We start from the raw sequence: 27,377 nt of genomic DNA, 5'->3' as shown, positions 1-27,377 counted from the left end.
GACTTAGTACCATTATACGAGGGCTGTTAGAAAAGTAAGCAACAATTTTAGTTCCTTTTACGTAGTAAAGGAAATATTGATAAGGAGGTATTTACATAGTGAGGGAGGACGCGAAAAGAATTTATTGCCAATTTTGGCACAGTTTTCCATTTTACTCATCCCTGGATGTATGTTGAGAGGTATTTCGAACCTACTACACGTGCATATATGTCTAAGAACCAGTAGACACCATAAACATCCATGTTGACTATCCCCGAGTGAATTACCACGAGTTTACTCGTGGCGTCTGTATGTGCGTAAATAGGTATTACGTATGTACTTATCTCACAGAACTAAAAAACGGTATGTCATAGAAAGTTGATCTTTTGTATGTAGACTCCGAGTGGGGTCTAGCTGTGAATCTCCCCTTTTGGTTGTATTCAGATGTTCTAAAACTGGTCTTTTTCACCTTTTATGGGGGAAATTCAGTGTAAATATCAATGCAAACTGAAGTGATGTTATAATCTGGCAAAAACTTGGCTTATATCGTCAAGCTTTTGGTCGCCAAATATTGTCACCAAGTTGGCAACAAATTTGGCGATAAAATTTTTATTTGAATCTTGGTTTCAATTTGCCACTGTTGGCGATTTTTAGAGACTTATCCGTTGAATCACGGTAAAATTGGCAATATTGGAAAAATTAATCTTTGTAAAACGCTTCATTGCATCAGTTCGTTTCGTGACAAACTAGGGGTGAAAATATTGATATTTCCTTACTCACTCCAAGGTACTATTATCATTAAATTGGTGTAAAAAGAAGTCACATCAATTCGGTTTTTTTTTTTTGAGCAATCACGATTGTTTAATGCTTTCATTTGACTGCTTTGATGTCCTATGATTTTACTTTCCCACCAGCACCCTCTGCACCCCCACCGTCGACCGGCCGCCTTACGATGCTGCTCCTCTAGAGAAAACAGTCTCCAGGTTGCGTCAATATCCTACATTTACACGCATACATACACGCACGTACACACAGACACAAACACATACGCACACATACATACGCCTACACACATACACAAACACATACACACACGCATACATACATACACCTACACATATACACACACAACTACCCACACACTCATGCCCGCACACAAACACATATGCCTACACACATACACATCCCCCCACACACACTCATACCTGCACACAGACACAAACACACATGCCTACACACATACACATCCCCCCCATACACACTCATACCTGCACACAGACACAAACACACATGCCTACACACATACACCCCCGCCCTCCCACACACACACACACACTCGTGATTGCGAAAAACATACTTTGAATTCAAGAGGTCAAAATTCAAATTATTTAATTTTTTTTTTTTTTTTTGTAAAAACCTGAAGGATTTGAATTAAGCGTGCTTGCATGAGCCGACTTTGAATCTTTATAGCGTCAGTAGCCGGTACCTTCAGTAAACCGAGTTTGACTGAATTAAGGTGCAGGGCTCTCGTTGGATTTTTTTTTTATCATAATTCAAGCCTATAATTCAAGTCATGAAATGCAGATGGTTTTCCGTGACGATTTTTACGCACATTTCTCTTGCTTGAATTTGAAGTTTTGGTGAAAAATCAAAATCCTGTAGGCTTCTTATTCTCCGTATATGGCCTTTTGCGGCTTCTGCTTACTCTCAAATGCAAGAAAAGATTCAATGGCTAGTAATGCTCCTGTCGTTAGGTCATTTTACTTGAAATTACAAAATTTGGCTATAGACCTACACGCTAACTCGGTCAATTTTTGTTTACCAGTGCCTGACGCCATTGATAGATGGGGAAAAAAAAAATCACGCGTGCGCAAGAAGATGCACAGTCGAATTACGCAAGCACGTTTGATTCATATCCTTCAAATTTTTACTTAAAAAAATAAACAAAAAACAATCAAATCGAATACTTTTCAAGCAATCCTTTGTACAAAGTATGCAGCAGTGCTTTTTGCCTTTTCCATGAGGATGATAACTGGTATTGCTTTTATGAAAATTCTAGTGGTTATTCAATAGTATCTTAAAAATAAAGTGTTAATCGAAATCCAAAGATATAAATTTAGTAGACGAATGTTTCAATCCATTTTCTCAGAAATTTTGGAAGTTCTTGCTATTAAACATTTAATGGTTGTCTTCTTAAAAATATAGTGTTATCAGAATTACAAGACAAAATTCAGTAGAATTATCCTTCAAACTCATTTTCTCAGAAAGTGAAAAACTAACTGCTGTTGAATGTTTAATTATTCAGACACTGTTTCCAATTAAGGTTGCGATGCACAATTTGCTATGACAAAACAAAAATATGCAGGTAGTTCCATACCTCTTTTCAAACCGTTAAAACATCATTTAGAAAATATTGCTTGCTCCACCAAAATACAAATAGATACATTTGCAGAAAATGACCAAAGAGGAGATTACAACATAACAATACTTACCAAAATCGTATAATATTAAATAATCTTTAGAGTTAATGTAGCAAACATAATTCATCCCACATTTTAATCATTTTTAATTTTCTGATATATCTAATAACTTCAACCGTTTTTAAATCTTAAAGCAAGCTAAAAACGCTTCCGCAGTGATTTCGAAGTTGCTATTTCCATTTGCACTAACAAATCCTCTTAACTCTATAGCCTACGCTATTTTTATACATATGACTGAGTCAAACAAATGCTGTTAAATCCTTTTAGGAAAGAACAATTGAGCATTTTTCTTCTTTTTTTAGAAACGATTTTTCGTACTTCTGCGCATTTTAAAAATGATTTATTTTCTTTCCCTTAGTTTTGAATTTTTAATTTAGCCTGTTTCGATTTTTGCCTATGCTGAAGTGTTACTACTTAACAAATTAGTGTAGAGGGGTTAAAAATATTTCAGTTGTATTGAATTTCCTTTCCTTTTATCCAGTGTAGGAAAATATTGTACCTCACAAAGTTATCAGCTTATGTTAACTTAACACTATTGACTCTTGATCTCATTACTAAGTTTATCTTTTTTAATACATAAACCAGTTCATTTCTTTTGCTGCTTTGGCATTGGGTTCCTTTGATCTAAGACACACGTTCATGCATTATACATTGACAAAGAAAAAGAACTGGAGATGAATGTAAAGAAAACAAGAAGAACCGGAATAGAATCGATAAAGAATTAATGTGATAAAAACACTATCACTCTCTCAAGAGACTTGTGTTTCTCTTTTCTCTGCTCTGTTTAACCGATTTGAACATTTTCTTTTTGGATAAATGGGAGAAAGAAAAGTTTAAAAGCATCCAAATGGCAACAGTTAAATGTGATCTAGTAACAGCATCAGTTGTTGATAGACTTGAGTGTTTTTGGGTGTGGTACTAAAGTTCGACCCACATTTTGGAGATTCTGTTCCTGATGTTTGTGACTGCTGTTGGTATAATGAAAATTATGCTTAAGAGTCTTAAATTCAGAAAGTTTTTTTTTGCCTGATTTAAAAAAAAGTAGAGGCGCTCTTATTTGGTAAGTTAGACAACTTTATTGTAATCACTTTATTTCTTTCGGTGCTTTTTTTTCTGTTGGCTATCCAATCATGAAACGAACAATTTAAGGTTGCTTCTGTTTTAACAAAGCAAAAGCCACGATTCAAAGGAGCATTGCATAAAGCAACAATAAAGGGCACTTCAAGGGCGGAAGAGTGTTATGTGTGTACAATTAATTAATATTTGGAAATGCACTTCGTTATAAAGACCAATGCATTTTATTTAACAAAAAATGTATGTGTTACTAACCATTTTAACTTAATTCCCATCTTCCTTTACATCTGTTGCCTCTCAAACAATACTATTTATTTGGCACGTTATGGTTATTATTTTAGCAGAAAGCACATTACTTTCGGTTACGATAAAGTTGAGAAAAAATATCTGTAATAAAGAGGTAAAAGAATTCTAGAAATATTTTATTTAAAATATTATTTACGACTTCTCAATTTAAAATCTTGCCCAAGGATGGCAGAATTCTGAATGGTACCTTGATAACTCATTTGGTTTTTAAAAGGTACAGCAGTTTACAACATGTAGCTTTGCTTTTCTTTTATTGCTTTATTTTTTAAAGTGCAAGAAGCCGCGAAATTCAAAATTCATATATAAAATTAATTATAAATGTAAATGTATAATTATAATATAAAATCATTACGAATGTAAAAATGAAGTTCGTAAAAAATATATAAATCTTACGTAAGATTTATATGACTTTCCTTGCCATTATTATTTTGCAATAAGGGGTTCAAATACCTATCAACAAAGATTTCTTCTCATAGTTTGAACCCCAGTTCATATTACTTCTAAAAGCACATAGGAACATTTTTCTTTGTGGAGTTTTGGAAATCGGCGGCAATGGAAAATTTAAGTTGAAGTATTATTTCATATACTAAAGTAAAAGGGTAAAATAGCGTGATTATATACTTTTTTTTTTGCAAAAAGTTTTGGTTTAAGACCATTTAGTTATTGAAAGTGAAAGAAGAAAATTATTAAAGTAAAAACTGCGTGATGAAATTTTCGTAGAATGGTCATTCAGTTGTAACATTAAATCCGGAATAAACATCATTTTGCACAAAATTTAAAATAACTAATGATATTTTGAGAAAATAAGTACATGTTAAAATTTTATTGGTCTAAAAGTTTGGTTTAGTTCTGTACTTGCCAGGCACAGGGCATTCAATATACGCTGGTGTAAGAAATTAAGAGAATTTTCAGATTTGGTCAATTATCTCCGGAACTACTGGACCGATTTTAATGAAATTTGATATGTGCATACATTAAAACAATACAAAACAATTAACCCTCCAAAATTTAAAATACACACGCATGATCATAAATAACACTTGTTACAGTCGGATGGCATGCAACAGCGGTTGCAAAATTGAAAAAAAAAATGGGTTAGTAGGGCGTATGGTCCCTTCTAAAGACATATAAGCCTCGCAGTGTAACTCCATACATCAAATAAAGCAGTTCATGGGATCCATAAGCAACTATTTCCACTCTTTCAACAACGCCGTTCTTAGGCCATGGATGGTTCCCGGAGGGATGTTGCGAGTTGCTATTGCCCTCCCGAGAGCGTCCCAGACATTTTCTATAGGGCTGGAGTCTAGAGATCTGCTTGGCCTATCCATCGAGTGAATATACTCCCCTTCCAGAAATTCATCGACCAGAAGAGCTGTCTGCGGCCTTGTGTTTACATCCATTAAAATTAACTCGATGTTAACAGCGCCCCTCAAGAACTGAGCATAGAGCTCCAAAACCACATCCCTATACCTCGCAATTGTCACAGACACGGAGTAGGAAGAAGGAGAGAAATGTCCTACGGGTTTGCTAGTGTAAAAGTGGCAACGATTGTTCACTTTTTTAGAGGGCGCTGTCGGCGAACCGCTCCCGTCAATCGCAGCAGATCAATGTAAATGATGCTAAGTTTCTCATTTTTTTAGAAGCAGCAATTAGAGCAAAAACAGAAACAAACTACTGGAAGTTGGTTGTAATAAGGGGACAATATAGTGGACGATGTACGGTTTTCGTACACAGGAAGTTAACGCAGTATTTTGATTAAAAAAATTATTTTATTTTTCATCACCAACTTGCCGAATTCGTCTGCTATTAATATTGCGCTGTGCGATGTTTTATTTATTACGAGTTGGAATTTTTCTATTCCTGTAATACATGTACAATAAGAGTAAATTTTAATTTTCGAAAACTTGATTAATTTCAACAGAAAATTCCACAAATATCTCAAAAAAGAGGCTCCAAGGTATAATTTTTTTTAATGAATAAGGTTTCTCGATTTTTTTTCCCGTTTGGTTGTCGAAATAAATGCAATAATAATAAAAAGCAATGGTAATAATTATGTCTAAGCAGTGAGTAAATGCATGAATAAAATTTTTATAATCAATATCAGCTTGAAGTTAAATAAAACGTTAACATTTATTTTTATCTGTTAAAGGTCGTGAAAGCAAAAAATTATTTCGCTTTAATTAGTTCTCGAAACATGTCACGAAATTTACAACTAATTTAAAAAAATGTATTTATGTAAATAATTGTACTACATTCTCATTTTGTCAATTATTTACAGGAATAGAAAATTTCCAACACGTAATAAATAAAACATCGCAAAGCGCAATATTAATAGCAGACGAATTCGGCAAGTTGGTGATGAAAAATAAAATTAATTTTTTCGTCAAAATACTGCGCAAACTTCCTGTGAACGAAAACCGTACATCGTCCACTATATTAGCCCCTTATTACAACCAATTTCCAGTAGTATTTTTCTTCTTTTGCTTTAATAGCTGCCTCTAAAAAATGAGAAACTTAGCATCATTTACATTGATCTGCTGCGATTGACGGAAGCGGTTCGCCGACAGCACCCTCTAAAAAAGTGAACAATCGTTGCCACTTCTAAATAGAAAAGATTTATCTCCTCCCTTCTACCTCCCTGGTCACAGAGCCTCTCTCAAAGACATGGAGGGGTGTGTTGCCATCTTGCCATACAACATGATGCCTTCCTGAACCGTAAAACCACCACCGCCATAATGGTCGATTTCACCGATATTGGAGGGTAGGTAGCAGGTTCCTGCTTTTATCCATGTAAACGTAGGACAAGAATAGTCGTTTAAGCTGAAACGGGTCTCGCTATTTACCTTCCAATATCAGCGAAATCGACCATTATGGAGGAGGCGGTTCGACGGTCTAGACAGGCATCCTGTTGGATGGCCGCAAAATGTCTTTAAAAGAGGCTCTGTGACAGTTGCGAGTTATAGGGATGTGGTCTTGGATCCCTATGATCCCCTCTTGAGGGGCGCTGTTAGCCCCAAGATAGTTTAATGGATGTTAACACAAGACCACATACAGCTCTTCTGGTCGACGAATTTCTGGAAGGGAAGGATATTCACTCAATAGATTGGCCAGGTAGATCTCTAGACTCCAATCCTGTAGAACATGTCTGGAACGCTCTTGGGAGGGCAATAGCAACACACAACACCTCTCCGGGGACCATCCATAGCTTGAGAACGGCGTTACTGAACGAGTGAGAATAATGGATCCAGGATACATTAAACTGCTTTATTTCCAGTATGGAGTCACAGTGCGAGGCCTATATGTCTGTTAGAAGGGACCACACACACCCTTACCCCATTTTATTGTTTAATTTTGCAACCGTAGTTTCATGCCATCCGACTTTAACAAGTGTTATTTATGATCATGCGTGTATTTTAAATTTTGGATTGTTATTTGTTTTGTATTGTTTCAATGTTTGTACATATCAAATTTATATTAAAATCGGTCCAGTAGTTCTGTAAATAATTGACCAACTCATACAATTCTCTTAGTTTCTAATACCAGTGTATATATATTTTTTTCAAAATCGGGATGTAAGCATTACATTATCAATTTTGTATGCTACGTGCATTCAGAAGTACAAAGCATTGTTTCTAACTCCTAATCGGAAACAGGGTAACCACTGGCAAACAGCACTATCTAGTACATTTCTTCACATAATGGTATTAATCTAAATAACTTTAAATATCACGCATCCTGAGAACCTTTGATTTTGTTCTAAACTGCCCTCTAAATTTCTTTTTTGCCTCCCATACTACCCCATTTCATTCCATCTAAGGATTTCTAAAATCTAATTAAAAATTTCGAAAATGTTTTGTTTTTAGCAGGAGTTAATTCTATGGGAAAACATTGAAGTTGTGTAGAATTTTAGCTCTTTGAACACAATAACGAAATTAAAATTGACAATTTTTGCCAGTGTAGTTTAGACTAATCTATGACAACGTATTAATGAGCTCCATTTTTGTCATTAACTTCCCTGTAACCTCAAAAAAAAAAAAAAAAAAAAAAGCTTCCATTTGCATTTTAAAAGTGCAACATAACATTCGATAAATATACTATTTCGCTAATCTTTAAAGCCCGAATCATTTCCTTTTCCTGAATTGGAATGCCAATGTGAAAACACAGCATAATTCATTACAGCGATTCTCACAATAGGAAGTAGTCTCTATTAATCTGTCAAAATTTCTGACACTAAGCAGAAATTATAATCACTTGTGCAACGCGAAAGGAATATTCTTTAATTAGAATATAAGCTTGGAAAGCTCGTTTGTTCTAAGTGTAAGCCATGTTCTGAAATTCGTTCGATGCTCTAGTTTCGTGCTTATTACAATAAATGTGTCTTTGGGCGTAGAATCTTCTTTTGAGTGTTCTTGCGCTACATTAACAAACACTATTGAAAATTAATTGAGCCTAAATTCTTGTATACACTAGAAGATACTTTTTTTGTTCAACCAATTAATATTAACCCCATAATTACATTGGAACTTAACTTAGTTAAACAATAAAATGTTTTCTAACTTTTAACGATAGGTTTTTAATTGACTACTTTAAAACTATAAAATAAAGAAACACGTTTAAACATCGATATATATATATATATATATATATATATATATATATATATATATATCTATGGTTGTATAAATTATATCTTTTGAGACAAAGTAAAAATGGTAATAAATAAATAAATAAATAAATAAATAAATATATATATATATATATATATATATATATATATATATATATATATATATATATATATATATATATATATATATATATATATATACACAACATACGTAACACTAAACAAATTGCACACAAAAATTGTTGCTGACCCTCAGTGCATGTAGTTAGGAGGTTTCAAACTTGCCACTTTTTTACTTTCTTTGGTAAAGTTTGGTCACCCTTAACTGACCACGGGGAAGGTCAGCCATAAAATGTACAATTTATTTCTATTTAGACTCTAAATGTTATGCTTTAATTGTTAAACAAACTTTAGTTAATGCTTAAGGCGCAGAAATAATCGAATATTAAACTAGTATGTTGTGGCTATCACGAAACTTTCTTCTATATTTTCTTTTTTTTTTCTGATCCCTTCCCATGCTTGACGAGGAAGCAATATTCCTAACAAAAACAAAATTACACATGCAAAAACTTGACGACTATCCCAATGTCTGAATTATTGCAAGAAGCAAAGCAAAGGTCGAAAACTGAAAGTTATTTTAAAAGCCTTGCTTGAATTAATTACAAATATTTTATTTGTTAACAAACATAAGATGGCAACAGTTAAAAATTTTAAATCATTGAGATAATATTTCCTATCATTTCCATACAATTAAAATCACGAGAAATACGCAGACGACAATCTATTACGATTTATCTTTCTTATTGTTGCATTAATAAAAATATTTTTTATTCGCAAAAAAAAAAAAAAAAAAAAAAAAAATCAACACCTCTTGGAGCGATTGGCGTCAAAATTGAACCAAAGCCTGTTTACATATGGATTCACATATATTCCAAATTTCACCCAGAACGTAGCATTACTTCTTGAGATAGGGCACTCACAATGGAAAAAAAGAACGGGCGATTGCGCTACCCCCTTTTTAGCTGTTGACACTAAAATAAAATCAGCTCTTATACCCACTAATGGCTACTTGCCGATAATTTTTTCTTTTTCATTATTTCTTGAGATACAGCAGTCACAATTGACGACAAAAAACGTTCTATAGCACAACCCCCGTTTGAGTTATTGTCACCAAAATTAAATCAGCACCTGTTCCTGTTAATGGCATCATATGGACCAAAATTTTGTTTGATTCCACCAGTTACTTCCTGAGGAATAGCAAGCACGCGTAACTCAAAAAACGTCCCATTGCTTCACCCCCCTTAGAGGAATTCGCGCCAAAAACCAATGGGTACAAGCTCACATAGGGGCACATATGTGTACCAAATTTCGTTCGATTTCATGCGGTAGTTTTTGCTGTAGAGCGGCCACAAAAAAATGGTCACACACAGACGTGACACACACACACACACAGACAGACATTTTCCAAAAATGGTCGAAATGGACTCAACACACCTCAAAACGTTCGAATCCGTCAAAATTCGAAATTCGAAAATTTGCACGAATCCAATACTTTCTTCTATATATTAGATATAGAAGAAAGTAAAAATGTTGGTTTAAGAAAAACACTAATTCGGAACCAACTTTGGCTGTTTTTGTTGGTGACAGTAAATTGTTTTGGACGAAAGTAAAAAATACGTATCTTCAAAAAAAATAGAGGAAACCACTGTAAAATGTTAAGCAAAAGCACAAATGGTATGTATTTGACCTGCCTGATTCTTACAACAGCTTTCTCTTAAGCAGAAAATTAAAACAAACACAGTTGACTTTCCCAAAGCCAATTCGCAAAACCACTTCTTTTCAATACTTAATCCAGCTTCAGCCTACTTTTATATCTCATCCGAGATATAAAAGAAAGCGGAAGACGAAAGAATACTCAGAATAGAAGGGGGAAATCAAGAAATCTTTAGCTACCATATATTTCACGCACTAAAACGCCATTAGGTTCTTGGATGGTACTTTTTTACCACCTTTGCACATTAACTGATGTTAAATGATTTCGGGTACGAGGAAATAATGAACAAAAGGATATACCTCCCCCTGAAGAACTTCGATTGGGAAGGGGAATTTAGTCACGCCATTGTGTCGTCATTCGAGTAAAGGTTCCTTTATGAAGTGGGGAACACATTAAATATCATTTACTTCAAGAGTTAAATACTTTTGCGTATGCTTTAAAAGTTAAGGACTAAAATAATTTACTTTTCTTCTATTTTAAGAAATTTTTAATAAGCGAATGGGATTTCATATTCTAATTAAACGAAGCATGTGTTCAGAAAAAGTTTTTTTTTTTTATTCCGGGGTATTTTATTTTTCTTTAAGATAGAGTTGAGAAATTGAAGAGACTATCGGAAAAGCTCACTGTAAAAATGAAATAGTAGAGTAGACTTTTTATAGTTTAAATAAATAGTCTATTATATAATATAGAGTATCAAATTTATTTTATAGTTCAAATAGCGAATTTTTAAATCTTCACTACACTGCCATTTTAAAGTGATAACTTTAAGTTTTGTATTTTTGTATTACGTGGGTTTCAGTCATAGCTACTGAAAAGGCTTTATATAAGTTAAAAAATAAGTTTACATTTTAGAATGCAAACTGTTTTTTATTTTTAAAAGTGTCCATATATCTATTAGTAGTTCTTTCGAGATCTTTTATGTTTATATTGTCAGTAAATTAACCACCTAATGGAATTACAATACTAGATCAGTGTAATAGTTTCTAAAATAAAAACCGTTTGTCGGAAAATAAATCTTTATTTATTAATTTATTTATTTTTTTGAAATTTCGAACTCGTATTAATAATATTTAACTGGTCTCTAAAATGTATTAATTGCAGTTCTCGTTGCTCTTGGTAAATAGTGAAAAACATTATTTTTTGTTCCTTTCAAACAAATGTGTTGGCTTTTTCCTTTTTTTTGCTTTTGAATAAACAATAAATCTATAACAAATATTAACAAACAAAAAACATAGGACATATAACTAGACAAGTAATCAAAAGACTATATTTTTAATGTACAAAACATAAAATATAGTAAACAAAAGAGTAAAGAGTAGATTTTATTTACTGGTAAGTGCTACAACTTTTCCCAAATTCATCATTTGTAAACAAATGAAGTAGTAGCGTAGACTGTTTATAGATTAAATAAATAGTCTATAATATAATATAGTGTATCAAATTTATTTTATAGTTCAAATAGCGAATTTTTAAATCTTCACTACACTTCCATTTCAAAGTGATAGCTTTAAATTTTGTATTTTTGAAGTATGTGGGTGGCAGTAATAGCTACTGAAAAGGCTTTAAGTTGAAAAATAAGTTAACATTTTATAACGCAAACTTTTTGCTATTTTTAAAAGTGTCCATATATGTATCATTAGATCTTTCGAAATCTTTCATATTTATATTGTCGGTAAATTCACCACCTAATGGGATTACAATAATAGATCAGTGTAATAGTTTCTAAAATAAAAACCGTTTGTCGGAAAATCTATGTTTATTTATTTATTCTTTTTTTTTTTTTTTTGAAATTTTGAACTCGCATTTATAATATTTAATTGGCCTCTAAAATATATTAATTGCAGTTCTCGTAACTGTTGGTAAATAGTTAAAACATTATTTTTTGTTCCTTTCAAACAAATGTGTTGGCTTTTTCCTTTTCTTTTTTTGCTTTTGAGTAAACAATAAATATATAACAAGCATTAACAAATAAAAAACATAGAACCAATAACTAGACAAGTAATCAAAAGACTATATTTTTAATGTACAAAACATAAAATATAGTAAACAAAAGAGTGAAAAGTAGATTTTATTTACTGGTAAGTGCTACAACTTTTCCCAAATTCATCATTTGTAAACAAATGAAGTAGTAGCGTAGACTGTTTATAGATTAAATAAATAGTCTATAATATAATATAGTGTATCAAATTTATTTTATAGTTCAAATAGCGAATTTTTAAATCTTCACTACACTTCCATTTCAAAGTGATAGCTTTAAATTTTGTATTTTTGAAGTATGTGGGTGGCAGTAATAGCTACTGAAAAGGCTTTAAGTTGAAAAATAAGTTAACATTTTATAACGCAATTTTTTTGCTATTTTTAAAAGTGTCCATATATGTATCATTAGATATTTCGAAATCTTTCATATTTATATTGTCGGTAAATTCACCACCTAATGGGATTACAATAATAGATCAGTGTAACAGTTTCTAAAATAAAAACCGTTTGTCGGAAAATCTATGTTTATTTATTTATTCTTTTTTTTTTGAAATTTTGAACTCGCATTTATAATATTTAATTGGCCTCTAAAATATATTAATTGCAGTTCTCGTAACTGTTGGTAAATAGTTAAAATATTATTTTTTGTTCCTTTCAAACAAATGTGTTGGCTTTTTCCTTTTCTTTTTTTGCTTTTGAGTAAACAATAAATATATAACAAGCATTAACAAATAAAAAACATAGAACCAATAACTAGACAAGTAACCAAAATGCTATATTTTTAATGTACAAAACATAAAATATAGTAAACAAAAGAGTAAGAAGTGGATTTTCTTTACTACTAAGTGCTATAACTTTTCCTAAATTCATCATTTGTAAAAAACTGACATAACTTTTGTTTAACTGTTTGTTTTGTTTAACTGATACGAACTCAAGAAGAAGATATAAGAAATAGAAAAAAAGTACTAATGTCATTGTTAACATAGGAAATTAAAAGTGTGTACGAAAAGTTATTGCACTTCATTTATGCCTGTTGGTTTTTTAGGAACTGCGCAAAAGCACTCCATATTGGAACTATTTGTAAAATAATTGTTCATAATACACTTTCTAAAGCCAAAAACTAAAGTTCAGCTCATCGTCTAAAAAGTCACTTCATCGACTTTTAAAAGTATTCTACATTAACATCTTCAAAATATATTTCAAAAACACATCGCGAAGCGGGAATACCAACTTATTTTACTTAATAAGTAATTAAAAACTCCACGCGCTCCCGTAGTATAAAACTTGCCGTTTCATCGATTGAAGTTAGAATTCGTTTGGCACGGTAAACAAGGCAATTATAGGAGTTTGTTTCTTAAATGACTTCCTTTCGTCGTCCTATTACCACAGGGAGCATTTAAAACAGCGCCGATAATATTTCTTCTTGCTCTAAGTAGGGAAATTGTGTCTGAATAATTCATCATGGGAGGGGATGTGAAGTTATCTATCTGACTTAAATTTTAATGAGGATGTGTTGATATTCAAATTATGCTTTGAAAACGTAATCTTAAAACAGCAATATTACTTTTGCTCTCTCAGAAGGGTAGTCATATGTTTGTTTTAGAAAATATTAGAATGTAGTATTTCTTTGAAGTAATCATTTTGAATAAAAAAATGAATAAATAAATATGCATACCTATGGAAAAATACTACTTTTAAGTGCTGGTAAATAGGTGAAAAATTCTACTATCATGCACTTAAACAGTTTTTCAGAGTATTAGGAATGTGAAAAAAGGAATATTAAAGCGTCAATATTTAACTTAAAAGGTAATGCGTAACATATTTTTGTGGATTTTAGAAACAAGAAGTAAAACTAGTCAAATCAGTTTATGCTATTTGCTAAGAATCAGAAGTAAGGTAATAACATATGTTGATTATCTGAGAAACACTGAACGTGTGCATTTAATTTTAACTGCTCTGAATTGACACCACTAAAAATATTTATTTATTACTTTTATTTTTTTAATATTGTTTTTAAAAGTAAAACATGTTGAATGGTTCGAATATTAGCTTAATTGGAGTTCACCTGTTTTTATTACACGCTTATATATATTTACACTCACAAATTCGAGATGAACCCATTCATGTAAATGAGTGCAAATAATTAAGAAGGGGCTATATTCATATTATGGCACGAAATTCTATATTTGAGCATGTTTGGTAAAAAGAAAAAAATATGCTTAACTTGGCTTTCCATAGACTTTGTCTTGTACTAAACTAATAGGAAAAGGTTTAATATATCCAATTGGAACTGTACAGGTAGACCACTATATCAACGTATGGTGTTATGGTGTTGTGTTCACCATACATGAAATTTAGATCGGAGATTATCACATGTGTGACATTGCAGAAATTCTAATTTCAAAAGGCGGTCCTGGTGTTCCTCAGCCTTCCTATTTACCTGATCTGAGTTCTTCTGACTTGTTTTCTTTTCTGAAATTGAAAAATGTCATGATAGGACAATTTTTGGGCACTATTTCACCCATATATTTTGATGGTCCTATCAGTTGAACCTTTCAAAGCTGCTTTTAAGAATGGGAAAAAAGACTCCGACGGTGCATAGTGGTGAAGGGAACTACTTTGAAGGGGACATTAGTATTGTTTGTAAATATAAGAAACTTTTTCAAAACAAAAATTAGTATCATTTCTTTTCTAGCCTGCATCGTAACTTTTAGTTGAATACAGTCAACTATCAATAACGCGAAGACCCCAAGGACCGGCTAAAACGTTTGAGTTATTTGTAGTTTGAGTTATGGGACATTTCCACAAAAAACTCAAGAGTTTCGGACCCGATAAATCTTTGAGATAAAGGATATTCGAGTTATAAGCTTCGAGTTATCGAGATTCAACTGTATATCCCCAAAACTTTTTTTAAAACATAAATGAACTACCACTAAATGATGTTTTTTACGATTCTTTAAAACAGTCCGCTGGTGCCTTCCAGTCGAATGTTTGGATTACATCTTGTTCAAAACAAGAAATTATCGGTTTTCGATAAGCCTCAACCAAATTAAAACAGCACAGTGTCAGAATGTTTAATGCTCTGAAGTTCAATAACGTCTGAGGCCCAATTTGTTGTCGCAATTAGCTGAGGCATTATCGCATTTTCTTTCTTCCACTGAATATTTATTCTTTGCTGAAGATCTACCACCATCAGCAATTAAAATAACTGCCAGGATGGATTTTCCTAATTTGGTATCAAATCATTCTTTTGCATAATTCATCAACACACCACGGGAGTGTAACTCTTTTATGGGGGTAGCAACTATTATCCGGTTGCATGTGGTTCTAGAGTATATCTCATTTTAGATGCTAATCAAATACGATTTGAGGAATGCTGTTATTTGCCTTCTACGTTTAAGATTGGAATATCGTAGGAGTCTGACAAAGTTATAATATAGATTGAATCACACATCATAAATGTTGGTAAAGTTGTATATTTCTAAGTTATGTAATTACTTTATTATAAATAATTTACGTACTGGGTTAAGCGTTTTTGTTTTAAAAAGAAATGCTAGAATCCTAAAACTTTATGTTATTTAAAGTATCATTAAATCTGTGTTAATTAGTTCTGGTGTCTTCCTCAAATGGTTTTGCTGGTATGAATGAAGTAATCTTGCCAAGCAGTTTGCGTAAAATTGGCAAAAGTGAGACCGAAATATTTCACATTTGTAAGCTGTTTTCCTTTTGTTTGAAGTGCCAAAATACAACCTGAAAACTTCGAACACATAAAAAAATAAACTTTCCTGTACGTAGTAAGGATGTGCGAGGCCTATTTTCAAACTGAAATAGCCTAATTTTCATAGAATATACAATATTCATTAAAAAGAGAATTACATGAGCTGAAGGTCCTTGCAAATTAATCCTCGTCTACATTGGTATAGTTTTAATGCAATAAATATTCCTACTCTGAATAAGTAAAGTAATGTTCAGAAAACTCTTTAAAATGAAACTTCGAGATATAATATTATAAAAATGTTAAAATAGAATCTAAAAATCGATTTTATTTTATTTGACGTTAAAGGCAGCACCATTTAAGATAAGTTTTCTTAACATTAATATTAAAGCGTTGTTTAACAAAAGTTCTAGTCTCTCCTTATCTAGCGGAAAGATGTTTGCTAACAATGGTAGCTCAGTTTCACGTCTACATCATCTTATATTTATGTACTTATGTATTTATTTTAAATTTTTATGAGCGTGTCTTTACAAGTTGGAGTCTTTCTATGAAGACTCCAACTTTTTAACAACTCTTATTAGATCTTTCTTTTTCTCATCATTTTGTTGTGCTATGCAAGGTATTTGAAAAGGGTTTGAACACGGATTGTATGGAAAGACAAACATCCGTTTCACAGCCGGAAATGGACGAATCTATTATTTTTTTTACCGATGTCAGCTTTTGCAGAAGCAGAGTCTCATTCAAATAAGCGGAATACGCGCATCAAATTTTTACTTTTCCCCCTTATTCACATAGATTCGTCTTACCTGGACGTTTGAAAATTCCATGCAATCCGTGGTTGGACAGTACCGTTACTAAACGCAACAATAGTTCAGTGTATTTTTGATAAATGAGACATAATAGAAAAGTATTTAAGGCAATAACAAACCATGGCATCGCTATTGGATCCAAATATTGCTGGTTTTACACCAACCACTTTTCACTTCGTTTGAGTTGAGCATCGCTTATTTTAAATTACTTATGTTAAATCATTGGATGACAGTTAATTTAGGCATTATATTTCCTTTTATTACGGTGATGGAGATGTGCTTTTTAAAAATTATTCTAAACATATATGAAATAATGTTAAAGTGTGTCAATGCGGTGCACGTGTGCCCTAGCTTTCACACCATTTGTATTTGCATTACGATATGTATTAAGTCTCTTTTTCTTTAAAATCTTAAGGACTTGAACGTTTTTAGATCAATGAAACAGAAAGTATTTACTTTATGCTTCAAATACCAACATTTATCAATCACTTCAATTTTTAGTAGTTTTCGCGTAGATAAAAAATAAAGTTCGTATGTTAAACACACTCACCATATACCCGAAGCTCTTTTTCATCCATCACTGTTTGGAAAAAAGGCGCTTCCGCGGAAACTTCACACCTGTAAGTGCCCTCTGATGCCAGATCCGTTTTGTACATTTGGATACTCGGGCCATGAGGAAATTTACTCTGAAAATAAAGCAACCGTCTTTTAAAAACTGTGTTATTGCAGTAGTAGGAGAGTATAGAAATGTTACAAAGACAGATAATGTTCATACGCTTGTTTCAGAGAGTTAATTTAGGCATTTTTGCTTTAGGTGTACTGACATTCAGGACATTATTCAGAAAAACTTTGAAATATTTCAAATTATTTATTTGATTTCCATTTTCGCACATTTTCCCCACTTAACAAAGACTGAACTTAATAAATGGTTGCGTTTGTAAGGCAAAATTAAAAGCATCTTTTTTATGCACATATTTGGGTTTAAATATGTCACTAAAATTTTATAGGCAAACATGATTTAGACTGATTGAATTGACGCTATTAGATATATATGCTTGAAGCTGCTTGAAATTGCTGTTTTTTGCAGCTTTCAGAATAAGGGGAAAAATAGTGTTTAACCTGGTACTGAGTGAGTGCAGCACACAAGAAAAAAATTTATAGTGTTCGTCAGTATTTCATTGTGTGAATCTTTTACTCATGTTTTAAATCGTACTATATTTAAAATCGTGTTATAAACTTTAATCAAGTAACTTAAAAACAAATTTAAGAAAATGAAGCAACAAAATATCTTTAGATAAAGTTAATTTTTCATAAAATAATTTAAGCATTTTATTTTAAAAAGAAAGTTACAAATACGATACATTTTGCAAATTTCGTGGTTTTTTCCCATTACTTGAAAATAATTTATTTTCCAAAAAATACATTTATTTTCCTAGAAAAAGTAAAACTTCTGAACCACTCGTATTTGTGGCAGTCGTATATTTTTCTATAGAAAACCCGACCGGTTTAAGAGTGAAAAAGTTAATGCGGTTGAAATTGATAAGATGTAACTTACGTCTGGAGACTTACATCAAGGTAAATACCACGGAGAGTGTACTGCTGTCCTGGGGGGTGCTCGCTGGGTATGTACCTGTAGAACTCGACGTTGTTCTTGTACCACTTGATGGAGTAAAGGACATCGCCTTCAAGGTCAAATGTGCAGTTGAGAGTGATGGGCTGTCCTCTCATAATGGACGGTGGTACCTGGAGCTCGAGCATTTTTAGTCCATTGACACCTGAAAGACATGAAAAAGGTATGTGAATTGTGGAAGATAAAATTGATCAGTTTTGTTTATGGTACAGTGATTGTTGCCCTTACCATTCTGAAAAGGAAAGTAATATTCAAGTGATGGGTTTAATTGCAGAGCATATTCTTATGAAGCGAATAAAGCATGAAGAATAACTTTAAAAAATGCAGTTAATTGTCTTTATCTTAAAATGAAATTTGCTGCAAAAGTAATTTCTTTCAGGAATAAAATTTCGCTGCAATATACATCTATTTAAAATATGGAAACCTACACACTTGGTGTATGAAAATATTATTGGACATCTTCTACATGTAGGAATTAAGCTTCTGTTGTAGCTATTTTGTTTCAGTTGAGGAATTTATTTGCGGTTCATTAGCACTTCAAACATGAAAACCAAAGAAAGGGTTGGAAAGAGAAAAAAAAAATCTTTATATTTTTTTGTGGTATAGGGTGTGGTGGGGAAGAGTAGTCAATGGGTTAAAGTGGTTTTAAATCAAATAAAGAGCTGTACATACATGAAATACACCGCCAGGTCACTCAGTCCTTGCCTACAATCTTCGAGTTGAACCGAACCATTGTTTCGGTCACTCGTCTGGTCAGTGCTAATTCTATATCAGCTACCAGTTTGTTTGGCACTCTTGGCTTTCTTAAGAGGTTTTCCACCTCCAGCTCCGTCAATTCCTATTCCGGGCTGACGAGTGCTAATAGGAACGAAACTGCAGTCCTTGGTTTGGAGTGACTGAGCTGGCGGTGTATTTCACCTACTTCTGCCTTAGCCCTGGCTATAGGGAAAATAGCTATATATTCTAAATAAATGAAAGAATGAGGGCAATGTTTTTATTTTAGATTTTAACAATTAGGAACTATACTCTGAATTCAGACTTCTGAAACTGGCAGTAGTTTATTTCGTGAACGAATTCATTTTGTGTGCACATGAAACATTTTAAAATCTGAACACATCTTTTAACTCTTTTATAAAATTTTCTTCATTAAAATTTTTAGCAGATTAGTTGTGTAGGGAACTTTCCGAATGTTTTAAGATTACGTCTGCATAAACAGCTAAGCTGGATTCATTTTTATAGAATATTTTAGAACAACTTAAGTATGATGGAGTAAAGTGATCATAGATTAAGCTCAACATATATCCTTCATCTGAAATCATTTAATCTTCACTTATAAGGCAGATGTCAGTTAAATATTAAATTTACTAACAGACTACTTGTTTTGAAGGTGAACTGAATTAAATACAACTGAGTTTGAGTTTAATATAGCATATCGATTGAATTAAAGCATTTTTGAAACTCTATAATAATTTGAAAAAAAAAAAAAAGAACTTTTTCCGCAATCACAGCTTTTAGTTTATTCTAGTAGAATAATTTATGCCAACCCCCTTCCCCTCTCCAAAAATCATCTGTTAAATATCAGTAAAAAGTTGAATTAGAACTATAAGCATTTCGCATATATTAATAAACAGATAAAGCTTGGTTATTTTTTTCATTTTATTTTTTAAGTAAGTAATATTTTTTCGGAACTCTATTTGAGTGCGATACTTTCTTATTAAGTAATTTAGGTAGTTTAGACATTATTCTTGCGCTATCTTTAAAATATTCCCAAAGAAATAAAACATTGCAAATTTTCACACCTTTCCTGATGATATTGATGAAATCCAGGAGTGAAATATTGTTAAAATTCTTGGTGAACCAACTTTTCACCATAGTCGAATATCAAAAATGTAATTGAATCAAGTGAAAATCTTCAAAGAACTAGGTGTGTTGAGCATTAAAAAATTATTGTAATTTATGATGGTTTTAGATCATTTTTTTAACTGTGTCCACTTTACCTCAAACTAGGCTATTAACACACATGAAAAAGAAAATGCCATTAATCTATTTAAACCAGTTTTTTCCGTCCAAAAATTCAGTGCAGTGTGCTTTTCATTGCTGTAATGTAAAATAAAAAATAAAAAATAAAAGAAACTCCTGTATTTATTATTTAACTAAGCACATTATCACTTAATATATGAAAAATGTGAATACACATGGGAAATATTTCTGCTCTTTTCTTTCTTTTTCTTTGGTTAATAACAGTTACAACAGAACAAAACAAGCACATTTTTTTACATCTACCTATCTCTTTTTCGATCTTCTAGAACTCCACATCATTTTAAACATTCTTTTTTTTTATTGATAAAGCAAATTTCATTATAACCTAACAAAATAAGACTTCTACGAAACAAATCAATCAGTTGAAGATAAATGTTAAGTCTCAAAATTCAGTAACTTCCTCATACTAATGCTTGTTTCAAAAGCAGAGTCACTTTCATATCAAGTACATTTATTTATCATTTGTAGAAGCAAATTAAATTGATTAACAAAATCACAAAGAAAAGATTTTACCTTTTCCTAAATAATAAAACTTTGAGTGACAATACAAAAATAAATTAAATAAGATAACTTTTCTTGGAAAAGGCTATTTCCGATGATTTCTAATTTTAACAAGAACATTATTTTGAATTTCTAAGTTCCTATCGCTTTTCTAATCCAAACGAAAGACAAACTATGATTGTTTAAGAGTCATTATTCCAGGTTACGCCATTGGTAACTGGGAACTATAACGGCTTAAATTGCGTTATGATACATTATGTGTAATTAATTTGCATCGCACTCAAATAAACTAATAACCAGACTGCTTATTCCATACCTTAATATTTTACAAATATATTTTGTATTTTTTTTCCCGATGTTTCATGTATGAAAAAGAATATCCATGAATGAAAATAATTTGAAATCTTCCTCGCTTGCCAATAAAAAAAATGTGCGTTTTTTACACAATCATAAGTAACGCTATAAAAAAAAAACCAAAACTATCTGATTCATTTCAACTAAAAAAATACTGTCAGATAGAGGGAAAAATTACCTTTGTTCACGTATTAAAAAAAAAAAAACTGATAATTTGCAGCGGAGAAAAAAAATTGAAAGCTATTGCAGGGATCAAGTATCCCCAGTATCCCCTATCTGGGATGGGAGGAAAATTTAGTTTAGTACTGCCAAAAATTGATAAAGCTGAATACATATCAAAGCTAGTATGTTTAATTGTCGTAAGTATTTGTACCAGAGGGATATTAAGAAAAAACAATACGTAAACTCTCTACTACGCGCGTGCACATGCAAAGGAAAAAAAAAAATCCCGCAATACATAGACGAAAAGAAATTAATACACGATTGCAAGCAAACTTGACTCTCTTGTCTGTAGTTCTATTCTCAATATTTCTAAAAAATCCACTTCTATTTAAGATTACATACAAAAAAAGTATTTCCAAACAAAAGGACTAAAACTCTACTGCAAGAAACTTAAGAACGTTGAGGAAGACGCAAAATCAACATTAATTATCACCAGCTCGCGTTATTTTAACACAAACATCCAGAGCACATTCTTCGGAATATTTCCACATAGCGGCGATAAAAAGTAACTTTGTGATAAACCGACTGAAAGCACTTTGCATTTGTCATCTATCAACAGCGGAAGCGAATTGCTTTTGCGCCCTATTCCAGAGTCAAAAGTCAAAAGAAAGGAAACACTGCGTTTTGTATTTCTCTTTCGTGTATTTGGCTCCGACAATGTCGAGTTTAATCTTTCGCCCGCAAGATGCAGCAGTCGTCAGCAAATCTCGGTTGCGGAAAAAAATAAAATCTCTCGGAGACATGAGATTTAAAATACGCTGTCATGAATAAAATCAATAAGCGTTTGAAATAGGAACATACGTAGTTGAGAATGCGTTTTATAAGTCACGGTTTAAAGCCTACGTCTTCGAAAGTGAATAAAATTGCAGGATAAGCAAAATAGAAAAAAAAATATGACAAGGGGGTTGGCGACGGGAGGAGTGATGTATCGTTTTTTGTTATAATACGTGCACACACCCGCACACAAGTACATATGTGTGTGGTAATTTAACATAAAATATTCCTAAAACAATTACGTGTAGCTTAATACGATTAAGAAGAAGAACATCAACCAAATTTACTGCTTAAAACATAATCGCAAATGTGTTAATACATAATATGCATGGAACATTTACCATAATATTCCGTTGGTGATATGAATATTTTGTTAAGCAGTTTTTTCTTTTTTTTTCTTTTTTTTTTTTTTGAAAATAAATAGTAAGTTCTCTGTTTTTTTGCAACAATCTCTGATAATATCGAAGGAAAAAAAATAATTATGTTTGAAAGCTATAGCAAAATTTGGCTACCGAGAAAATGACATTGAATTCACATTTTTTTACATTTCATTGAACTCTTCAGTTCACGCACATGTGTGTTTTGAAGTTCTAATACGGTGAAAGTGAGTTTTTTCATGCACAGCAGCATTTGCTTCTAATTTTGAAAAAAAAAAAAAAACCCTTAAGCATACCCAAAATTAGTCATTTACCAATTAGGCGTGAAGTTAAATTTAAATGTCACTTCGTAATTTTCTGAGTCACGTGTATCAGGAAGTTGCTTAAAAAATGTTATAAGTATAACTATTTATTTTTTTCCTACACATTAAATAGGGGAACATGGAGCAAAGTGAAACAGCGGGGCAAAGTGAAGAGGTGAAATATTTTCTCTGCTTTTAGCTCCATCTATCTGGTATTATTTTAGCTCCATTGTATGATATGTAGTCTAATTCAGTCAAGGAAAAAATACCGCCGAACATTAAAGCATTTGGTGTTACAGGCAATTTAAAAAAATGATACTCACATTGTAATATTTTGTTGAAAGTTACAAATAATTTTTGTTACTATAAAATAATAAAATAAGTGTTATTAACAATTTATATATTAATATAAACCTCTTAATAATCAATGCAGTATTAATTTAAATAATACTAAGCTATTTTGTATTTCAAATAAATTGTACAATTAGACAAGTACATGCGGGGCAAAGTCGATGGGGGAAAGTGAAATAGTTTGTTTCATTTACTCAATCTTTTACTATAAATCACTTTCGTTTTCATTTACTAATTCATTCATTTACATTCCTTCATTTCGTAGTTCACTTACATTCATTCATTCACTTCTTTTCTTATTTATTCATTCTTTTACTCGCTCATTTATTTTTCTTCATATATTGATAGATTTATTCATTTTATTATTTATTTTTTTATTTAACCTTTTATTTACTAATTCTTTCCATCAAAAATATGTTTTATAATCGAATAGAAAATATTTCATTGGAAAAGTGTTTTATTTTATACTTTCCCCCGTAGAAAAAAGTGAAAATTTTCCACTTTCTTTTAAGAATCAAATTTACTGCCAAAAAAAAAAAAAAAAAAACCGTTTCGACTTAAGTTTAATTGTAAAATAAAATATTCTTTCTTTATGTGCTGTAATTTTCAAAACCAATTTCCGATTTTTTCATTTTGAAAAAGATCAGTCATCTTAACCGTTTCACTTTGCCCCACAGCCACCTACTTAGATAAACTTAATTTTCTACTCGTAACTTCTGTGTCACGTGCGTCAGAAAATTCGGTAAAAATATTTAAAAATAACTACATATTTTGTTCTTCCACACATTAGAAAGCTTACATGTTGCACTTATCCTTTGTGTCACGTGCCTTAAAACATTCTATAAAAATATTGTTATTAAAGAAACTTTTTTCTCTACTATTTTTATGCTCTTAACATTATGTGTCACATGCGTCAATAATTTGAATAAAATAAAGCATTAAAAGTAACTATCTAATTATTTTCTTCTACCCATTAGGTGAGGGGTAAGACTATTTTTTCTGCTATAAACGCTCTTTGGCTAATATATTAGTAAGTTATGTAAAAAATACATCTGCAAAAGTAGTAATCTAGTTTTTCGTATACTAAAAAAAACTTGAATTTTTTCTTCAGTTTATTGGGAAAAAGTTGAACTTAATCTTTGATAGGATGCACGATTTATCATCAATATAAAAAGAAATTTGATGATGCGTATAACGGTCGTTAGGGCTTACACCAAATCTTAAAATGTATCTGAAGAAACTCAAATGATCGCTATTAAAGAAAATAACACACAACAAATGAGCTCTTTTACAGTCTCGAAAATATTTTTCGCCTGTGAACATCAACTTTTGACTATACGACACTTTAAAAATCAAATGAATGTTACTTGCTGACCTCCATTTTAAAATTCACTTCGAGAAGCTTATGGAGAAGCACAAAAGAAAACAGAAGAAAAAATATCACACTAAAATATCTCACTCCTTCGCAGAAATGCGAAGAAATATTTTTTATTTTGTCAAAAGTAGGGAAAGAAATATCTAATCTGACAAAGTATTTCGACGTGAAAGACAAGCAAAAGAATCACTGCACTTTATGGCACTTTTCTTTTTTTTCTTTTTCGAATTTGGTTTCCATGCCAAAATTAATCATTCTTCTACCATGTAGCCAATGTGACAAAAAGAAAGTAAAAGAGTAAAAAAAAAAGAAGGAAAAAATCTTTTAATTTTTTGCGCAAATATGAAGTAAAAAATAGGTTGCTGTGAAAAAAACGTAACATCTTGCTACCAGAAAAAGAAATTTAAAGGTCAGCATATTATAGCTGACAATGGAAAAAAATAGCAGAAGTTAGCATGAAAATAACATTTGTTAATGCTGAAAAGAAGTTATGATTTTTAATAATAATTTTAAAATATTCAAAGGTAAACTAACAATTGTTGGCTGCAGTATTATTCCTAAATTGCTTGAAATTTTTTGAAGAGAATTATTAACTTTTTATGTTTTCAAAATAATTTAGTTGAAAAGAAAAACTCTTATTTTTATGTTTGTTAGGTTGCCCTTTTTATTGTAAAAAGAAAAGAAAGGAAAAAAAAATCTATATATTTGGTGCGAATTCAAAATAATTATTTATAAAGGGTGATTATTGGTTGAGCATTCATTTAAACCGTAAACATTTAACGCAGTTTGATATCTATAGGTTAGTTCAAGACAAGTTTTTTTTAGGAAACAAATCCAGGGTCGTTGGCTGGTTCTCTTCTGAGAAACTATGCGTGGTTTTTCGCACGATGTATTCGCTAAAGACTAAAAAATAGAGAACGATCTGGTAGCATTGAAGTGTTTACTACTTATTGTAAAACAATCAACAATAAAAAATAATCTGTGTACATAGATATTTAAGAAATTTACACAAAAATACATTATTACCTTTGTACTAGAACTACGTTATATCGAGCAAAGCTACTAGACAAACAATAGGTACTATACTAAATTACGTAACATAAATGCAATAAAACTACTCGAAATAAGTCTTACAATATTTTCCAGGTAATTGCAGTCTAATTAGATTCCATACTTATTTAATCTATTTCTCGATTTTGATTTCTTTTCTTTGAAAAGCCAGCACATTCTGTAAAAATGTTCATCCTGTGATTGAAAAGCAATCTACAATTAAATATTTTGTTTAGTTCTATTAAGTTCTTATCGAAAAATTTCGTCACTAGCAGCCTGCATATGTCAATTCTCAAGAAAAAAAAACACTGCGATAATCAGAAGGCAATATTTATTATTTAGTTACTTAAAAATAATCATTTTTTTTTCGCATTTTTTAAAATAACACAAATTAAACTCATTTACTTTTCACTCCTTCTAAAGTAGATGAAAAGAAGAATGTGCCAATAGAGGGAATATAGTAACTTAATTAGGATGTTAAAACAACAAAAAGCTTAATTAAGATCTTAAAATAAATATACCCTTAAATAAATACCCATGAAATTTTTCTTCGCGAGAGAAAATCAAAGGCGTACATTAAAAAATGCTTTTACTCTCACCATAAATATCTGAATCATAATCCTAAAGAAGGCATATGCTCCTGAAACAAGGCGGGTAAAAAAACAAAACAGCCAACTCATAAATATTGAACAAAATGCGATCATGCAGCTCAAAGAACATAAAAAGGGGCTCAATGACTTAAGTACCATTTAATAAAATCTTAAAGCTTTCTTTGAAAAGGGGGCTCTTATTCTTTGATTCTTGGTACAATGCTTCCATTGCTTCTTTTTGTTTGTCTCCTTTATCTTAATAAATGCGAAGCCATTTAGGTTGTTTTTTAACGTCGTTTTATTTAGTTTGGATCATAAGGAAATTTTATAAGTCTCTTTCTTTCTGTTTTTGGTCAAAATAGCCTTTAGATTTGCTCAGACATCTGAACTGAAGAAAAACCTTGTATGATTAGTATTGGTCAGTTTACGTTTTTTTAATCAACTATTTTTGTATCTGAATTATAGATTATACATGAATTAGAAGCTAAGTTGAATCAACGCATACATAATAAAAACAACAGCGATAAAAACGCTTATATATGTAATAGCCAATGATCGTGTAACAGTCCTGACGTCATTAACAATGAAACTCGTGCCACAGCATAATATATTTATAATATATGTTTTGGTAATGTTTAACATGCAGGGAAAGGCTTTATTGTCACAAGGCTGAACTCGATCCGGTAACTTAATTGTTTTACTGGTAAGACTGTGTCATTTCAGGGTAATGAAGAAACGAAAGAGTGGAAACATTGAATGCTATCTACTGGAGTTAAGGGTTAATCCACTGGAGTTAAGGTTAAAATTTCAACTATTAAAGTATCACCAAACAGGCAATTGCTTCTTTCAAATGTAGAAGCAATTTTCTCTCGTCATATCTTGACGAGCGATTTTCTAGTATCGAAATAAAAGCGAAATGTCTCCACTGAAGTGGATGGAGATTTGCTTGTTTGTAGCTTGTGGATTTCGTGTTTTCGGGACGAAAAGCGTATTCAAATTACCAACCATTTAGTGAAGACAATAGCAATAAATTTAGCCCGTATGAACAACGCATGTGTAGAACCACAACG

General features: G+C 31.5%; 1 protein-coding gene across 1 annotated transcript in view; it reads right to left on the bottom strand.

The window, feature by feature from the left end:
* The window catches only part of LOC129216751 (uncharacterized), a 99,701-nt gene that overhangs the window by 57,790 nt on the left and 14,534 nt on the right, over positions 1-27,377 (bottom strand). The window contains exons 2-4 of the mRNA XM_054850968.1: positions 18,600-18,603; positions 18,311-18,516; positions 17,292-17,427 (exon numbers count right to left, since the gene is read on the bottom strand). Of these exons, the coding sequence (XP_054706943.1) occupies positions 17,292-17,427; positions 18,311-18,516; positions 18,600-18,603 (346 nt within the window). The remainder of the gene's footprint in view (positions 1-17,291; positions 17,428-18,310; positions 18,517-18,599; positions 18,604-27,377) is intronic.

The sequence above is a fragment of the Uloborus diversus genome, chromosome 2 (genome assembly GCF_026930045.1).
Source record: "Uloborus diversus isolate 005 chromosome 2, Udiv.v.3.1, whole genome shotgun sequence".
Taxonomy (NCBI): domain Eukaryota; kingdom Metazoa; phylum Arthropoda; class Arachnida; order Araneae; family Uloboridae; genus Uloborus; species Uloborus diversus.
This window is presented reverse-complemented; position numbering and strand designations above follow the sequence as displayed.